We start from the raw sequence: 20,417 nt of genomic DNA, 5'->3' as shown, positions 1-20,417 counted from the left end.
TGCAGATTCTTCATGAGTCAAGCAAGGCGAGTGGATGCTTTTTGTATGGGACGAAACTGATGCTCCACCGCAGAATATTAATACAAAGTGAGCGCTGGTTCATCTTTTATGGTCAAACTCGCATGTTGACTTGTACATAAATCACGATGTTCATCCAAGATTTGTACAAAAGTTTTATTTCTGTTTTGAGAATAAATTTCGTTCTTACATGATAAAACATGTTTATTTTATCTATATGTTGGCTTTAAAATTTATTCAAAACCGTGCGGAGTCAAACTTTATGAACATTTCAATATTAATTTGACATGGCTCGGGTTTAAGTAAGTTTATGTCGGTTCATAGATAAAAATAAGCATGTCCCATTAGTATCTTCGAAACAATATTAAACTTTATATATTAAAAGTTAAAAGAAAGAAAAATATAAGTAGAATTAGTTATATTAATATAATATTAAAAAGAAACCAAACAAGAGGCTAACACGTCTTTGACGATATTTTAGGAAGTCTAAACACATCTTCAAAGATGAGTTAGAGGAGGACATTTTTAAAATTCTAAAATTTAGGGATAAAAGTGGAATCTCTTTTTCAAAGTAGGTTTATTTTAAGAATTTTCCCTGTTTTGCGGCTTACAAGTAGCCTTCTTTCTTTTATAAATTTGGCCTTTATAAAAACATATATATGTTAAAGACTTTCCAACATAAAAAAACTTATTTATCAATCTGGTTAAATAGCTTGAAGACTAGTAGTTGTAACTTTCTATCTCTTTGGACCCTCTAAAAAATCAGTCTCTTACTTTCTCTAGTGGTATACATTTTTGTCTTTATCTTGCATAATCAATTTTTACTTTATCTGGCCAAAACATCTCGCAGATGCATACCAACGCCTCGCCAACCTTGAAATTGTAAAGCACTGGCTTCTGACGTATGCACGTGTGAGGATTTTCAACAAGGTGCAAAATGAAGATCCTTTCTATCGGTCTTTCATGAATACACTAGCGAAGGCACACATTGTGGGTTGCCTAGAAAGCATGTTAGATGGGTACAATCAAGCAACCGGAAAGAAGCCCCTAGATAATCATGAACTAAAAACTTCAAACGCCCGCAAGAACTTGGAAGCTGCTTTACAGAATTTGGAAAACATTGCCCCTCCACTCTTTGAGCAACTTGCCTGTCTTGCTGCCAATGGGAAGCTGGACGATATCAAGGCTATTCTCCCTTCTCCTGATGATGAATATCCCAATGAAACCGAAAACTCATAAAAGCTAACAGATGCCTCCCCATAATGAAGTTGGTGTACGTACCTTTTGTTCTTATAGTATGCATCTTAAACATCCAGTTCATTTTTTAAAACTGACACTGATTATTACTTTGCATTCCGATCACAAGTTGCTCCAGTTTGAACCAATATACACAAATTAGGTTTTTTTATAATATGAATTAACATGTGTGTGTTAAGTAATTTGCTGAGCTGCTTATTTTGTTTTATTATGTTAGAAATTTAGGTTTTTTGAATGTATTATGTTAAAAGGAGTGATGATATACACAATGTATGTATGATTTAGTACCTCATAGTAATTTGTTGGGTCGATTTGGGTTATATTTTATCTCTAAGGGGTAGCACGGGTCAGTGACGGATTTAGAATTTTTTTTTATCTGGTTCGCTATTTTAAGATGCTCTAAATATATAAGAACGCGTATAAAAAAATTGGGTCGGGTTGACGATTCGGATTGGTTTAACGGTTCGGGTCAAGTAAATGCTCCACTACGGTTCGAAAAACACCTGGTTCGCTAAAAAAGTCGCTATTAAATGCTCCACTACGGTTCGAAAAACACCTGGTTCGCTTGACCCGGTACTCATTGGAATAAATCCGTCCCTGGCACGGGTTATATTTTATTTCTAACAGGTCGAACTCAGGTGTGGTTCATTTAATGGGCAATTTCGGTTTATGCATTATCTCTAACGGGGTGATTTGATTTATGTTTAATCTCTTAAGGGGTCGATTCGGATATGTTGTATCTCTTAACGAGTCGACTCGGACTATGTTTGATCTCTAGCGGGTCGATCCAGGTTATGTTTTATCTCTTACGGGTTGAACTCAAGTCATTTGTTTTCTCTAAAACAAGTCAAACTCTGGTTTCTTGAAGCAATACCAACCGGTTTCCCTTCGCGTCCCTGCCGCAACGCATGGGCTAAAATGACCCTTTGCACCCTTGATAATTTACTCAGATTCACCTTATTAAAAACGTTCGGTGACCAAAACCAAAATAACATAAACCAAATAATCCACTATGACTTGGAACTTTTTGGCTCGGTTGGTATGGTGAATAAACCATGCATTACAGTTTATGCAGGGACGGATTTATTCATGTGAGTACCGGGTCAAGCGAACCAGGTGTTTTTCGAACCGTAGTGGAGCATTTAATAGCGACTTTTTTAGCGAACCATGTGTTTCTGGGCTGAACCATATATATAATTCGTTTCAAATATATACATAAAACATATACTGGCTTAGTGGCAAGGCGTGCATTGTGTTTGAGTGCAGACCCGGGTTCGAGTCTCACACAAGACACAACCTTATTTTTTTTTGCCTTTTTCTTTTGTGCTCTATTACCCTTATAAACCTTTCTTAAAAACCCTAAACACCCCCAATTTCCCTCACTGTCTGTCTGTCCACCTCTACCGTAGAGAAAGAAACTCGCCGAGACGCCGACCACCTCACAGTCACACAGACAGACGCCGACCACCTCCAAATCTCCAATTCCATCTGTAGCTCCCACAAATTAAAAACCCTAAATCCACAATACACATCCTCCGGCCTCCGCGTTCGCCGACGGTGACGACTCCGACACTCACAGTCACACAGTCACACCAGAAACTCGCCGTCGCCGTCTCACCGATAGTCCGATACCCTCCGGCAGTCCGGCCTCCGCGTTCAGGTGCGTTCCCGAATCCCGCCCCTTTTGTAGTTCGTTAGAATGAGACTTTTGATGATTGAGTGTTCAAAAAAGATGTTAGTTTTTTAGGGCTTTGAATTTTATTTTTGCTTTTACAGAACTTAAATTTGATAGATTATGGACCGTTTTTTATCGAGAAGGCCACGAGACCCTTCACCATCTAGTAGTAATAATCTGGCAAGAGTCGAATTGGATGATCTTCCATGGGATCCTTCAGATCGAAAGCCGATTTCATCATATCATCCTAATCAAAAAGATGAAATTAGAAGAACATATTTGCTAAGAGGGCCATGTCAACCTATTGGGCATAATTTCCCGCAACGAGATTTTGCTAACTTGGCCACTACATTGCTAATGTGAAAGAAGATTCGAGGTTTGACAATCTTAAAGGGGTAAGTGATCTTGCAAAAATGATGGTGGAAACAAGAAAACACATTGATTATCCGTTGGTTTATCGTTTAATAAAATTGTCACTAGTTCTACCGGTTGCAACGGCTAGTGTTGAAAGAAGTTTTTCTTCAATGAAGCATGTGAAGACGGAACTACGTAATAGGATGGGTGACGGGTACATGAATGATTCTTGCATTTGCTACATTGAAAGAGAGTTTTTACTACAAGTTTCGATCGAAGATGTAATGCAACGCTTTCAAAAGATGAAAACTCGTAAAGAACAACTATAAGGTTAGTTTTTTTTTTATTTCGAAAGATTATCGTTTTTAAGTCCCGTGTTTTTTTAGTTTCTAATGATGATGTTTTTTAGTTATTATATCGTTTTTTATTATATGATTAATCTTTCTTGACCCGAACCGTTAAACCAATCCGAATCGTCAACCCGACCCAATTTTTTTATACGCGTTCTTATATATTTAGAGCATCTTAAAATAGCGAACCAGATAAAAAAAAATTCTAAATCCGTCACTGAGTTTATGTACAACTTTATGACCATAAGCATGCGAATACATTATTGGTACAAATACCGGTTAACCGGTTTATAGAATGCATACAATTAACCGAACCGGTTTTTGGTCAAACTTTCGGTTCCTAACCAGTTTTGGCGGGAAATATCAGTAACCATTGTAACCAATTAGGTTAATAATCGAATGTTAAAACAACCTATTTTTACTAATTAAACTAAAAAAATATAATTAGCTACTAAATGTATAATAAACTTGCTTTGTTAAAAAAAATTAAGCTACAAACATTGTTAAAAAAATTAAAAAAAGACAACACATATTTGAAGACATATAATCATTCGTCCTTGATTAGTGTTAGTTGAGGTGCGGGTTCATGAAAGTAATAATCGGTTAATGGGTTAATAATTGTTTAAACAAAACCCGACTTCGGTTGGTTCTTGTAAGGGAAACTTCAAACCAGTCACTTTCTTCCCCTAAAGCGGTCAATAATCAAACTTAGTTGTGACTTTCGTTGAAACCTTTGTTTTACTTTACGACTTACCCTTACAATAACGGATTATCTTATATTCACATTTTCTTTTTCTAATAACTTATTATTACTACTATTATTATTATTATTATTTGGGAATGACTAAATGTTAACTTTACAGGGATTGGACCATTAACCCTCTTTTTTACATTTTAATCGTTTTATTACCCCATCAAAATAGGAATGACATTTTGGTAACTTATTAAACAATTATAAAAAGACATAAAATCATCATTAAAAAAATGCCAAAAGGTTAAATGATTTTGAGTGGAAATCACATTTGTGTGGGATAAGTTAAAAAAGAATTAACATACAATTTTATTTTGATATATCGGGTCTTTACCAAGATCATGTCCTAGACGTTGGACAAGTCCTGTATAAGATCTCAAAGGGCCTTGTCAATAACCATACTTAAATGTGACTTTGTAACACCTCTTTTTTTTATTTTTATTTTACGTCTTACCCTTACCATAACACTAAACTCATATTCATATATTTCATTTTTCTAATAAGTTATTAAACAACTATAAAAAGATATAAAATCATCTTTATAAGTAAGTTTAATAAAATAATAAATAAAAAAAAAGCCAAAAAGTTAAAATGATTTAGATTGGAAATCACAATGTGAGATGAATCATCATCAACCATGTCCCATGTGCCATCACCAAATAATAATAATAATAATAATAATAATAATAATAATAATATAACCTTCACAAGGACCCCAACAAGGCCTTCATCCATTCACCACCACCTTCACATCACTTTCACTTCTCAACCAGTTTCTTCTCATCCAACCAAATTCATTACTTTCCACACATAACCAACCAATCCATCACGTTGACTTGATCTGACATATCTGAAACCAATGGACGACATGACTGTTGACCAGAGTGTGCAACTGATCGGAGTTAAGAGACCAAGAACAAAGATCGTGTGCACTCTGGGACCGGCTTCAAGATCTGTTCCGATGGTGGAGAAGCTGTTGAAGGCTGGAATGAACGTAGCGAGGTTTAACTTCTCGCATGGGTCGTATGAGTATCATCAGGAGACGCTTGATAATTTAAGGACTGCTATGGATAATACCGGTATTCTTTGTGCGGTCATGCTGGATACTAAAGTAAGTCTTGTGTCTTGTTTTGTGTTATTAAGATTATGATTTGTGAATGTGATGTAGGTTTAGATGTGTTTAGTCTTGACTTTGGTTGTTGAATTATTGTTCCAAATCGTTTTGTTCTGGACACGCAAACCGGCCCACGCTCGTCACGTGAGAGGTAAATCAGCCTCAATCAACGGCAAGGCCATCGGCGCTTAGGGTCGGTTTCAAACCCACGACCTCTAGGTTATTGTTCCATGTCTTACGTCCCCTTAACCAACTAAGTTACACGGCTAGGACCGATTGTTGAATTAGTGATTGGGGTGTCTGGGGTTTGGATTTTGATTTTGATTTGGATTTGGATTGGTGTTTGATCTAGGTTTCGGTTTTGTTGGACGAATGTTGTGAATAAATGGTTAAAGATCGAGCGAAATGATAAAATTAATGACGTATATGGTCTGGTTTTAACGGTTTGGGTTATGGGGGAACGCTATTGTAGAACTCGTTAGGCGCTAGTCCGGAGGTTGGTAATGACTAGCAATTGATAGGGATTAATCAAGACTAATCGGGTTGAAATTATGTGTACATTTTCAAAATTTTATATATAAATTTCAAGTTAAGTATAATTTTTCAAATACTTAAAACATTTTGACAGATTTTAACTAAACTTTGACAAAGAACATACCAATTTTGACCAATTTGGATCAATTTTAACTGATTATTTTTTTACCAATTTTGACCGGTACCAATTTAGGGCCAATTAGGTGAAAAAGTAGCCCTACGATATCCTATCAATCAAATCTTATTCACGATAAGCATTTATATAAAGTTTAAACCAAATTGGTTATTAAACTTTTATTATATTACAATTTTAAAGCCATTGGTAAGAAAAGACACCATCCTAGAGGAATAAATTAATACAATTTTATATAAGGTATATTCTTTAGATATTGTATTCTAATAGATCTAAATGTCATATATTATTGTACACAAGAAATAAAATAATTTTCATTATGTAGTTTATTACTTTATTATTCCATATTTGTGGCAACTGGCAACCCATGTGTTCCGATAATGAAATGTAGGTTTTGTAACTTTTAAGCAATGTTTTGAAGTTTGAACACTTGGATTATTCTACTTCTAGTTCTAGTTTTATAAAAAGTGTAGCAAGAAGTTTCAAGGTTGACACTTGTATGGTGTCAAATTTGTATTAATGAAAAGTTATATATGCTTAAAAACATAAAAACAGGTGTGGTTTCACACATGTGTCAAATTAAAAGTTTAGGAAAGTAATCATAGTATACACTGATGTCCAAGATTGGTATCGCGGGTCACTTTGATCTATTATCATTTACTTAATTAATTCCTCGTATCTTTTATAAATGATTCTCCATACACATGACATGACTACAAAAATATTATAATAACAAGCTTAATTATTATAGGTTAATGTTACCAATTTAATTTCTTTCTTTATGGCCATATTTTCATTCACTTCTATTTACGGGTGTAAAAGAGTTAGGCTATTAGAGATTAGATTGATTAAATCTTGAAAAAAGTGGAGTGTTATCTAGCTCAAGCCTCAAATAAAACTCGTTTAGTTATCGAACTCAGGCTTGCGCCTTGTGTATAAGTTTTAACTCTTTTAGATTTCTATGTATTAATTTCACACTACACAACCGAGCTCGAGCCTAGCTTAGCTCGTTTAAGGGTTTCCTCAAAACATATAATAATAATTAAATAATAATATATAAATTAATTAATAAATAATAAACAATCAAGCTCAAGCTTGAAAAGGCAACTCACGAGCCAAGCTCGAACTTTAGAACAAAGAGCTCGAAACAAGACGAGCTCAAGCTCTCGTAAGTCAAAACGAGCCGAGTTGGAGCCTAGTCGAGCTCGGGCTCGGCTTGTTTGCACCCCTAGAGTCTTATTTACTCTACATTACAATTTATATTACAGAACTGCCCTTTAACCTATTAATCAAAACCAAATAGTTTCTTAAACTAGACAACCAAAATGTCGGTTAGACTAAAACCGACCCATGCACACCCTTGCATTGTATCACAATTTTTAAACCCTTTTGTAGTTTTAACTTCTAACGTATTATTTATTAATCATCTGGTAATCTCATCAGGGTCCAGAGATCAGAACCGGTTTTCTAAAAGATGGCAAGCCCATTCAACTAAAACAGGGTCAAGAAATCACTATCTCAACCGATTACGACATTAAAGGAGATGAAACCACGATCTGCATGAGCTACAAAAAGTTAGCCTACGACGTAAAACCAGGGAGTGTGATATTGTGTGCAGACGGCACTATTTCATTTACTGTCCTTGCTTGTGACACTGAGAATGGTTTGGTTCGTTGTCGGTGTGAGAACACTGCAGTTCTTGGTGAAAGAAAGAATGTTAATCTTCCGGGAGTGATCGTTGACTTACCGACTTTGACTGAGAAAGATAAGGAAGATATACTTACATGGGGAGTTCCGAATAAGATTGATATGATTGCTCTGTCGTTTGTTCGCAAAGGTTCGGATTTGGTTGAGGTTCGGAAGTTGTTGGGCGAGCACGCCAAAAGCATTCTTCTTATGTCAAAGGTATGCTCTTGTTATTCGGATTTTTTTTACATCATTTTCTAAATGCACTTACTGCGTGTATTGGTGTAAACAAGTTGAGCCGAACTTCAGCTCGCCACATTTTGAGCTCTACTTATAAAGCTAAAGCTTCGTTCACTTATTATTTATTAATTATTATGTTACATGTTTAGTATCTGAACTTATCTTTTAACGGATTTTGATAGAGTTTGATATATGTTGATTGTGATAGATTGGATTTAGGAAAGACAATAGGAACAAAATACACAAACGACGATTGTATTAGTGAAACGAGTTACAAAGATATTCCAGGGCTATGCCCTCTCTCCATCATCGGAGCCCTAAGAAACTTAACAAAATTAATCCCTTCCTCCTAAATGACTATTGATCCTTATTTATAGAAATAGAAACTACACTTTACCCCCTCATAGAATAGACAAATGACAATTAACGATAAACTTGATTATGATTCCAATCAGATTTGGTCCCCAGTAGTGTTGTTTGCTTTTAGAAATTGTCCCTGGGTTAAACAGTGTTATATTGGTCAGTTAGTATCAAGGGCATTTTGGTCATTTTACATCTAAAGGGCTAATGAAAGCAAGTGCAGCTGGTCCCTTAAGTCATTTTCTTGAGTAAACCATATGATTAGTCCCCTAGCTCTAAAAGCAAAATGACCAAAATGTCCCCTATAGTTGGTAGGCATGTAAACAAACCGAACGCTCATGAACATACGCTTTGTTTGTTCGTGAATTATTCGGTGGGAAGTTCGTTTATGTTCGTTTATTTAATAAATGAACATGAACAAATTTTTATGTTCATTTAGTAAAATGAACGAACATGAACATACGCTTTGTTTGTTCATGATATGTTCGTGAATGTCTGTTTATGTTTGTCCAGTTATGTTCATTTATGTTTGTTTTATTTTTAGTAAATATATAAGTAGTTATATGTCTATAATAAGAACATAAATACGTATGTTTGGATGAATTGTGATTTATTAGACTTGTTCGTTTGTGTTCATTGATGCTAATTTATGTTCGTTATGTTCGGACAATTATTTTCATCCATGTTCGTTTATGTGTGTTCAAATATGTTTGTTTAAGTTTATTTGCATATGTTCGTGAACTGTTCGTTTAGTTTTACACAACCAAACATGAACAAAAGAATTTGTTTGATTATGTGTTTGTGTTCGGTTAAAGTTAACGAACGAACATGACATGCCCCTGTTTGTGTTCGTTCGGTTCGTTTACATTCCTACTACCTCATCAACTCAACACTGCTAAACTCAGGAACCATTCATAAAAGAAAATAACACTATTCGGGACCAACGTTATAATTAAGTTTAAAGATCAAATCCGTAATTTGCCCCAAATACAGAAACCATCCATGTAATTTACTCTTATGGATCGGCTCGTGTACACCTTCAGATTAGCACCTAAATAAATGGTTTTGAAAAACGTTTAAACGGATCTTGACTCAAAACATGTTGGGTTGAGTCAACATTTTTTTCCGTGGGTTAAAACAGGTTTGGGTCAAAAACAAATAATTTGTTAATGTGTGCCAAAAACGCATTGATTCATTACCTTTTTAGTTATTTTTACTGATTTTACACACTGAACTATTACACATAAAACTGTGACCATCTTTGGTAGGTTGAGAATCAAGAAGGGGTAGCAAACTTTGATGAAATCCTAGCCAACTCCGACGCCTTCATGGTTGCACGTGGTGACCTTGGAATGGAGATTCCAATCGAAAAGATATTCCTAGCCCAAAAGGTCATGATCTACAAATGCAACATACAAGGAAAGCCAGTTGTAACCGCCACTCAAATGCTCGAGTCAATGATCAAATCCCCAAGACCAACTCGAGCCGAAGCCACAGACGTCGCCAACGCAGTCCTAGACGGCACAGACTGTGTCATGCTTAGCGGTGAAACCGCTGCTGGAGCCTACCCAGAACTAGCAGTCCTAACGATGGCCCGAATCTGCATTGAAGCCGAAAACACAATCAATTACTCAGATGTTTTCAAAAGAATCGCTGCAAATGCACCCATACCCATGAGCCCACTCGAGAGCTTAGCCTCGGCTGCAGTTCGAACCGCCAACTCATCTAAAGCAACTTTCATTTTGGTTCTGACCAGAGGCGGAAGCACCGCTAAACTAGTGGCTAAGTACAGGCCCGGCATGCCTATATTATCTGTAGTGGTTCCTGAAATAAAAACCGACTCTTTTGACTGGTCGTGCAGTGACGAGACGCCAGCTAGGCATAGTCTGATTTTCAGAGGAATGGTCCCGGTTTTATCTGCAGGGTCCGCTAAAGCGTCTCATGCTGAGTCAACTGAAGAGGTTTTGGAATTCTCATTGCAGCATGCTAAAGTTAAGGGACTCTGCAAGAATGGTGATGCTGTTGTGGTTCTTCATCGTGTTGGGACCGCATCTATTATCAAGATAGTTAATGTCAAGTAAAAACGCGAGTGGTCTCATGTTTATTTACAATTTGTTTCCTGTAATGCCCATTTGTTGGCATGTATTAATATCAGTAGACTACTGTCGATGGTTCCCGCCATTGATAAAAACTGAACTGCCCATGTTTTTATGGGAGATTTTATATATTCTGGCATATAAAACTACAGTCGCCAAGATTTAGCTGACTGTTCCAATTAAATGCGTTGGTAAATTATGTATACAACGAAGGGTTTGCTTCTTGCAGGGTATGTTGTAGCTCTGGTGTGTCCCCTCTCAAACTTCGTACTTGTAACATATCGAAAGTAGAATGTAATATTTACAGGCGACATGGACGTTATTTGGTTAAATTAAATTATCACTCTAATTCGCCCCATGACTTCCGGTTATATATGCCAAGGCATAACCGCTCGAGCAACCCCAAAATTCAATCCATAGTCCATAACATTCTGCTATATGCCAAGGCATGGGCAGTTGAGCTACTCCAAAACGTGCTCTATCATATAGCGTTCGGCTACAGGTCTTGTCATTATCAGGTTGAGCTACCACACTAATTTGCCCCATGAAGGCATGAATGCAACACTTGCAACTTATTAATGTGTACCAACTTGTAACTTGAAATGAAGTGCAGTGTTTATGTTCAGTCATGCATTACTCATTGACACACCGGACCAAGATATTCTGAACAAGACTAACAAAACTAAACATTGGCATATATACCAGATCAAGGTCATCCGAGGTATTGCACTGATAAGTTGGTTGCTTAACATTTTTGAGTAATGTAGAATCATAAGACGGTCGCAAAATGTTTTGGATAGAATTAGAATTTGAAGGAATTAGAACTAATTCAACTAAAAACATCAAAAGTTTGGTTGATAACTTTAAAAATGAGATTGGAATGTGAAAAAACTTTGACAAAACTACCCCTTTATATCTGATACAAACCCGGTTAAGGGTTACCCTCAGCAAAACGAATTGGGTCAGACCCGAAACATCCCTGGAGCAATGCTCTTGGTTCCAGCTCTCGATTCCTGCCTAAACCCAACTCTGACCAAAATAATTCACAAAAGTAGTAGCGAAGCAGTTTTGTTCAATAACCATTAGCATTAGATTTGCATTCTCATACATTTGTTTGGATGTCATTTTTATCTTAAATCATTACCGTGCGCTTGGGTGAATTGCACTTCTCGAATGGGCCCTATATCAATCGAATCATTTTGTTGTTTTGATTACCTGAGGTTCTAACGATACCCACTCTTCTTCTTCGCTAGAGCTCACGCGTGAAGACTCTCCATTATTCATCATCTTGAATGCTCAACATTCCAAAACCTAAACTGAAAATGAAATTTCCGGTCGTCACTTCCAGTCGGTTCATTGCAAGCTCAATCGTTCATCATCTAACCGACTTCAATCTTTCAACTTCCGGGATCAATCCCTTATGGACAGTGAGTTCAGTCTATTTTTGGGTTCAGTGGCATATTGGTTTGCGATTTTGCATCATTTTTATATCGTCATTCGTCATGACCAATTTTTATATCTAATGACTTCCTTAAAAAATTGGATATTCCAAGCCTGAGAAAACTATAACGGTCCGACCCGACAACCAATCACAACGCAGAAAAAATGTTCTGGCGACATACATATAACTCTAAATTCCCCAAATTTCCCGATTAATACGAGAAAATTTTGTTAATCCCTAGTAAAAACATGAAGCATAAAGGTATAAATATGATACATATAGGTAGACCAAGCAGGCAGCATATCTGTCAATATTACACTTATTAATGTACACCATTCTGTAACAAAGCAGAAAGATAAGTAGCCAACTTACACAGAACAGATGAGCATATGAACAGTCTAGTGACCATCTTCCTCACCATGACCCCGTGGTGGCGAACCCGAACCCGAACCCGAACCGGAACCTGATGTTGATGTCACAAAGCTCCCACTTTCAGGCCCAGACGTAGACGAGAATAAACTACTCAAAGGCCAAGGAAGAGAAGCCGAAAACCACCTGTTATTCCTCGCATTATCCGACTCACTAGAACCCGACCCGTTTCGTTCTTGGTTGAGTTTTGACTCATCAGAAGGCAACTCGAGCCGGCAGACAGGACATGAGCTATGAAGCTCGAGCCATGGGAGAATACACTTGCTATGAAACCTATGTTTACAAGGCAGCTCTTTAGCTTCACTCCCAACCTCGAAATCATCCAAACAAACCGAACATTGAACCGAAGGAAAATCAATCGTCACATTTGGTAACGCATCAATAGCTTCCTTTTTAGCTGGTGGAGTCCCGTATCGGTTCGGGTCATTCTCAGCTAAATGTTGCAAAAGTTGCTCTAACGCCGGACCCGAAATGTAATCGCCTAAAGACCCAATCGAGTGTGTCTGAGACGAGTTGTTTCCATCGCCACCACCACTGCCTTGCACAATGATCGTTTGATTAAACGGGTTAATCAAAATAAACCGTTCCCGTCCCGTATCCGTGTTGTTTTCAGTATCAGACGCAGTCCCGGATCGAGCCCCGAGCATGAGGTGGAGGAATGCAGCAGAGTTCCGCCGACGCCGCTGCTGCCACCTAATAGCACCATTAACCTCCCGATCCGAATCGATATCAGGATCCTCACCAGGATTTTGAAACTGGTATCGCCGGTACCGCTCCATTGAATCAAAACGTCGGTCTTCATCATCCTCATCGTCATCAAACCCGATATGCGTGAACCTCCGACGAGCACGGCGGTTATTCAGCATACCGAGGAGGATCGGGGCCCACAACGAAAGCGCACGGTCTCGGTCCGAGCCAACATCATCCGGATCAGTAACTAATCCTTCCATTTCCTCGACAAATCCATCATTACAAGATGAGCATTTGACAGTTTCGACCCCTAATATCGGAACCACTTGGCGGTTACACTGATGACACCAGTATCTTGTTGACTCTCTATCTTCTTCCATTTCTAACTTCAAATCAGCCTCTGTAGGTGTTATCAAACATAATCATATAATTAAACTACAATATTACAGATCTGGCAAATAAAACCCTAGAAATCACAATCATCAACGATAAAACAACAAAATACCCAAATTAAAACCCTAATTTACTTCAGATCCAGAGACACACATATATACGTATATTTAGATACAGACGCGTTGAATTATCGAAACATGTGGATCAAATTCATTAAACTGAACAAAAAGAGTGAAGCGAATATTATTACCAGTATGATGATAAGACAAAATCGAGAATCTAGGAGACTAGGGTTTGTTTATGAAACACTTAATGAATCAATAAGTTTGTGGTTGAAATTGAATGGATTCGATTTGAAACTTGTTCTCTTTCATCCAACGTGTCATGCTCTTACGAGTAGCTCTTGCAATACGAATACATCACACGCATCTATACGACTTTAACAGGTAATAAGTAAGGTCTTAACTGTACTAAACAGATTGACACGAAATTACCTATTAATTTTCATGTCTAAACATGTAAAATACATATTTACTTGTTAAGTACATGTTAAGTACCTAGTTAGATTTTTATAATTAATATATATAATTGTAAGTTATCATAAACCTTAAATTCCTAAAACATTCTCACCTTACATTTCTCAGCCGTCACCACTCACGAACATTCTCTCTCTGGCTTTTGTTTCACTAAACAGGTTGTCAAATATGTGTTTCTAAACAACTCTTATCGTGTTTTATCGTGTATACCAGGTAGTAACAGGTTCGTGTTCGTGTTTGGGATACATGTACACGATAAGTTTTCGTGTCGTGTACAGAAATACACATTTCGTGTTCGTGTCTTATCGTGTATGGGGGTATACACGATATGCCAGCCCTACTTATGAGTTTGTTAATGATAATAATAAATAATAATAATAATATAATGGAATTTGTTTATGAACCAACAAGAAGTTTATGAGAAAGTGGGAAACTGACAACGAATACCGCGTTTATTTTTTAATAATGTTCTTTATCCGTACCAATATTATATTCTAAGATATCGATAAATAAAAGCGGTTTGTTGACGGACTGCTTTTACTTTTTTGTTTATCGTCTTTTGTTTACCACTCTATATTATAAAGTATGAACTAGTTCGGTCGTTTATTTTAAACGGAAATTGTCATCGAAGTTAAATTTTTTTGTTTGGAACTTTGGAACGAAGTCTTTCTTGACAAGAGAGTTCTGCTTTTGTGGGCACAACTGTTAAATGGCAGGTGGCGATATGATTTCCCGAGGTAATGCCAAAGTCACACTTTAATATCAGTGTGAGTTCGGTTAAGACAGCATAGTCTTGCCAGAGTGGGGCATTAGAGCTCTCCAAATTTGAAGAGTGGGATAGCCTAAATGTAACAGACGGTGGGACGAAAACACGGGTGGACTTGAAATTAGAATTGACATCCTTTTACAAGGCCTAACTCAAATCTTCATTACCAATAACCACCCAATATAACACAAGTAGAAATCGAACTTGAATCTCTATTAAAGAATCCAAGTTTTCCTACAACTCGACTAGAAGTGGGGATCACCGAGAATTACATTGCGTCAAATTGTAAACCACACCAAACCCACCTTTGGACTTTGGTGGTAGTGATTGAACTTGCGTCCACTTCCAAAGAAGCAAAGTGCTTCTATCACTAACAACGAGCTAAAATGTTAAGTTGAACTTATAAAGTGCTTAAACGAGTCATTTATTTAAGAAAGAAGAAAATTAACTTTTATGTTATTATATATATATATATATATAACAAATGATAACTTTATTGTCACATGATCAAGATTGGTCCATATGACACCACATGATTGGACCAAACAATTTACATATATAGTTTTAGTGTTTTCTTTTAATTTAATAACTAAATGGCTATTCACGTTGACTTGTCGTAATAACGTTCGGGACCGGCCACGTTGGGTTTTACCAACGACCGGATTTTACCGACCTTTTTGTTTTAGTTTCGTTATCGTCACAAACATAACCAAAGCCGATTGAATTTGTATCAAATTAATGTCCCAACATCGGGACTAAAGACATCATTTAAAATATTTTTTTATATGTTAAATTGACAATTTATTTTAGTTTTAACGCTTAGGCTTTAACAATGTTGCTTCTATGGTATCGTAACGAACGTAACTGAAACCGACAAAATTTACGCTGACACAATGCCACAACGCCCGGAACCGACAACACTGGGATTTTACCAACGCCCGAGTTTTACCGACTCACCTTCGCATCGCCCTACACCGACAATGCTCGGGTTTATAAGAACGTCCGGGGTTTTATCAACCGAATAAACGCTTTATATATTATATCTGTGTATAAGTTAAATTGACAAATATTTAATTTTTAGGTTTTAACGGTTGGGTTTTACCAAGGTTGTTTATATTGTAACGAACGTAATCGATACCAATCGAATCCACGCCAACTTGATGTCGTAATTCTTGGTTTTTACCCCCCGAGTTTTACCAGCGCACGAGTTTAACGCTCAGGTTTTACCAACTAAATAAGCATCTTAAATATTTTAATTTTTTCATATGTTAGTCTTTTTATATGTAAAAGAGGAACAACTTCAAAGGAATAACTAACAAACAGCGGGAGAAACATTTTCTAACCTCAAACCGACCGAAGCCGATTTTTTTAGTTCTGGTACCATAACGAGCGTGATGAAAACCTACCAAATTTGCGTAGACTCACCACCTTAACGCCCGAAATCAATAACAACCGGGTTTTACCAATGGTCGAGTTTTACCGACCGACGCCACCCCATTGGTCCATCTTAATTTATATATTTTTTTTGTTTTATTTTGGTTTTAGTATACAATAACGTTACGCACATAACCGAAACCAACCGAATTCGTGTTGACTTACCGCCTCAACGCTTGGGTTATACCTCCCAGCCCGGCGCAACGTGCAAGGTAAAACACTAGTTATAACTTATATACAAATATTAATATGCATATTTATACATATATAATGAGGCATGTTGATATATTTCATTAAAATGTAATGTTTACATAAATACACAAGGCAAACGAGCAACAAATTACATCATTAGTCTTTTTAGGATAAAAAAAACTAAGTCATTTAAAAATATTCATACAATGTGTGATCATGACAACATTATTCTTGACATGTTTGACACGACTTAGTAGCTCAAAAGGTCAGGCGTTAGGAAACCAAAATTATCAACGCAAATGGTATAAGCACATGTTGGTTGTCAAGACACATTTTCTTGTGTTTGAGAACTTTGTTTGAAGCAGCTTTTAACGCATCCTGATTCATTGTGAAAACACTACTACACATGCCCACAAAAAAAAACAAAAAAGAAACGCCTTGTTAGATCTACAAATGTGTGTTTCTCTTATCCATCTAAAGACCAAAATATCAGACGCTCTAATATTTGACCATCCATCCAACATGTCAGTTAAGAAATTTGCATGTGCTTCTTTCTTAAAGGAAATCCCGGTGCGTCTGACTATGTCAAAGAGCACATCTCTAATCGAATCATGGCAGTACTTGAAACTCGAGAGCTCTCTACAATATACTGCGTGCTCCCCAAAAAAGTCTAAACATGTTTTGTTACAAATAGGCAGTGTTGCAAAAATCGCTGGTTGGTGGTCGGGCGGTGGGGTGGGGATAGCGATTAATCGGGATTAATCGGATCGGACTTTAATGCATATTTTTCAGTTTTATGCATACACACACATTTTTATATGTAATTTTCAGTTTTATACATACACAAACATATTTTGACTAGAAATTGACTGGAATCTCGCTGGAAACCGCTAGTTTTTGCTGCAATCTCACCTAAAATAGTTGATTTTGGTCGGAATCTCGCCGGAAACCATTGATTTTGGTCGGAATCTCGTTGAAAATCGTCGATTTTGGCCGGATTTGACCGTTAACCGATTAATTGGCCGACTAGCCCAAAATTAATCAGTGAAGTGAGGATTGGCGATTAACCGGGGATTAACCGGTGCCTAATCGAGATTTTTGCAACACTGCAAATAGGACATATCTCTTCAACAAAAAGTAAAGTTGACCTTTTTTGCCTAACCCATCTACAATAATACAAGAAAATCTTAACATGTAAAATAATTTAAACATACACATGATACAACAAATATTAACTAAAGAATTTAAAATTTTTATTTTCTATATAACCAACAGTGGGTTATAGTTTACCTTTGTTCCCCCACTCGACTGGTTTACAAATGTTTTGAATTCAAGCAAGCCAAAAATTGTTTAAACAACCTACTCATATTTTGTTTTTTTAACTTAAAATAGTTTTAACTATAACTATATTATTATTTCTATAAATTGTTTGTACAAGAAATTCGGTAGAGCTTTATAAAATTTTATAATTCACAAAAAAAAAAGAAAAAAAAGAAAGGATTCCGTGTGCATCTCCAATAACTCAAATAGTAACCTTGATGTGTTAAGAGTTCATGGGTCACATTCAATCAAGAGAACATGATATTCAATACGTGTGGGCCACAGGCAAACATATGGTTACCTCTAGAGCGCGTTACTAAATAGTCTTTGAACATTTATACTCGGGTTTGATCGGTTTCGAAATAATTTTTGAACCAAACCAGTAACTATAGTTTGTTATAGGATTCTTTTGAAACCTAATCAGAGCTAATATAGTGAAAAGATAAATAAATTGTTGGTGTTGTTTGATAACATCTTAAAGATTTTATTAAGTGGGCACCTCTGAATCGGTCAGATATAGTGTGCATTTCGGTTCACTTAAAAGCCACTTATTAATGGTTCATTGAATCTCTTAAGGAGTAAGTTTTAGAAACATGTTAGACTCATTCATAGGTTACTTCTTAATATGTCAAACATCATAATAATTCAGCACAAAATTACCAAACAACCCCTTAGTCAAAAAAGAGAACTGGATAGTACGTAAAATGTGTGTATTGATGTACGCATGTCTATATATTTGTAGAATGCAATAATAATAATAATAAAACAAAGCCATATCATATAGGTTTAAAATATAATATACGAAAGATGATTGATGTATGATTTAACCTAACTTTTTACCAAAATTGGTGTACTTAGAAAAAGTATTTATCAATTTGATGTAATTTGAAAACTATTTATCAAATTAGGTACTTTTCTTAAAACTTGTTTTTATCTCTCATATTTTACTTGATTAAACCAAATTCATAAATTAATCTCTCTTTAAACAAATTGTTTTATCCACTAAAATATCACGTTAACATTAATTACCCCTTTCGTAACTTAGAATTTTTTATTTTTTAATAATTCTATTAACAATTTTTATTTACTGATTGAGGTTGCATTTAAATACGTAGAAACAAATTAATAATAAAAATATTACTTCTTTAAAAAAAAAAATCACACATAAACGTTTTAATAAAACAATATTTAATTAACTTTTTTCACACACAGACACACAACCATAAATTTTTCAATAGTGTTGGATTAAGAAAAAAAAAAGCTAAAAGTGAGTTACATAATTTGCAACGTTAACATAAATAATAAAAAAAAAACAGAATGTCCCGTTGTGTTACTTGTGTGTATTTTTCTTGATGTTCCGGTATTAATTCGTTGAAAGCAGAGTTGTATATAAATATTGTACTTTTTGTCATAATCTATAATGATTGTCGCACTTGTAACAGTACTGCGACGAATCATAGTGATACCATCCAAACATCATAAACCCAAAATACAAAGATTTATTTTGGTAGTTTGTTCGTAACATTTCAAATTAATGGACTTTTACAAAAAAAAATCCACCCAAATAATTATACTTTATTTATATATTTTTTTCTAAATTACGTTTAGTTTACACATACTTGCATATTCAATTTTTTAAGGTTAGAAAATTTTTCTTAGAACCAATACTATTGAATATTTGTGAAGGTGTGTCTGAAATATATTAATAGTTAATCTAATATTATTTTATTATAAAAAATAGTTGCAGTGAGCAATAAATTTTTTTTATTAATTACGAAAAAGGGAATTAATGTTAAAAACTTAGAATAATAATTTGGTGGATAAAATTATATGTTTAAAAAGATGTTAATTTACAATTTTGGTTTATTCAATTAAAATATGTGAGAGAAAAACAAGTTTCAAGAAATTACCCAGTTTGGTAAATAGTTTTAAAACTACACCAAATTAGTAAATGCTTTTTCTAAGTACACTATTTTAGTAGAAAACTCTTATTTTACACCAACAAATCTAAAGCTACTTTGTTACCACGTTTTAACCCAGACACTCCTCTTTAAAATGCATGAATTATTATAACCTACGTCAAGTAGTTTTGGCAAGCATGTTAAATTAAATTTTAAAATTCAAGCCAATTCGGTTCACTGGTTCTGGGATAACCTTAACGTCGAGGGTGATAAAGTTGATTTGGCAAAGGTTAATGTGTGCGGCACCACTCCCTTCATGGGTTAAAGGACGTCAAATGCAGGCTAAGTTAAAGTGTTAACAGACGTTTAAATAATTTACACTCATACACAATAATTTAAGAATTGTTTTCAAATTTAATTAAATGGGGTTAAGAAAGGTTACACCATTTCTTTTAAATGAGATGAAGTAAAACCTAAAAGGGGTAAAGTGGATGGTGTGACGCTCATGATAAATTTAAGTGGCATGAATACATACCAATCGCCATTGGATATTTAAGATTATGTAACTTCAAGATGTCATGTCACTATTTTCTATTATATTATGTGTAACAACGTGAAAATGTCGAGTTCAAAGTATCAACTTTCCAAAGTCTAGGGACTAAAATTGTCAAAATCCAAACTTGAGGGTTAAAAATGAAAATTTGGTTTTCCTGACCCATCACGCTACACGATGAGTCAGAAGAAACT

The 20,417-nt window shown here is 35.6% G+C and overlaps 1 protein-coding gene and 1 pseudogene across 2 annotated transcripts; one reads left to right on the top strand and one right to left on the bottom strand.

Moving 5' to 3' along the window:
* Positions 1 to 5,135: 5,135 nt before the first annotated feature.
* LOC143601526 (pyruvate kinase, cytosolic isozyme-like) lies at positions 5,136 to 10,752 on the top strand. The gene is made up of 3 exons (XM_077078917.1): positions 5,136 to 5,516; positions 7,630 to 8,091; positions 9,741 to 10,752. Exons 1-3 carry the CDS (start codon positions 5,265 to 5,267, stop codon positions 10,551 to 10,553), a joined length of 1,527 nt encoding a protein of 508 aa, XP_076935032.1. The 5' UTR covers positions 5,136 to 5,264; the 3' UTR covers positions 10,554 to 10,752.
* A 1,376-nt stretch (positions 10,753 to 12,128) lies between these two features.
* On the bottom strand, positions 12,129 to 13,891 carry LOC143601525 (E3 ubiquitin-protein ligase SIRP1 pseudogene; annotated as a pseudogene). Its single transcript, XR_013147672.1, has 2 exons — positions 13,775 to 13,891; positions 12,129 to 13,536 (listed from the first exon to the last, which is right to left on the bottom strand). The product of XR_013147672.1 is annotated as an E3 ubiquitin-protein ligase SIRP1 pseudogene (transcript).
* Positions 13,892 to 20,417: the final 6,526 nt, after the last annotated feature.

Source organism: Bidens hawaiensis, unplaced genomic scaffold, assembly GCF_021521415.1.
Source record: "Bidens hawaiensis isolate Kalapana, Puna unplaced genomic scaffold, B.hawaiensis_p1.1 tig00056643_1, whole genome shotgun sequence".
In the NCBI taxonomy this organism is placed as follows: domain Eukaryota; kingdom Viridiplantae; phylum Streptophyta; class Magnoliopsida; order Asterales; family Asteraceae; genus Bidens; species Bidens hawaiensis.
Note: the sequence above shows the minus strand (reverse complement) of the source record. Positions and strands in the feature narration are given on the sequence as shown.

Coding starts and splice junctions, on each gene's coding strand:
- LOC143601526 (XM_077078917.1), top strand. CDS start 5,265: ATGGACGACATGACTGTTGACCAGAGTGTGCAACTGATCGGAGTTAAG. Junction 5,517..7,629: donor CGGTCATGCTGGATACTAAA/GTAAGTCTTGTG, acceptor TAATCTCATCAG/GGTCCAGAGATCAGAACCGG. Junction 8,092..9,740: donor GCATTCTTCTTATGTCAAAG/GTATGCTCTTGT, acceptor CATCTTTGGTAG/GTTGAGAATCAAGAAGGGGT.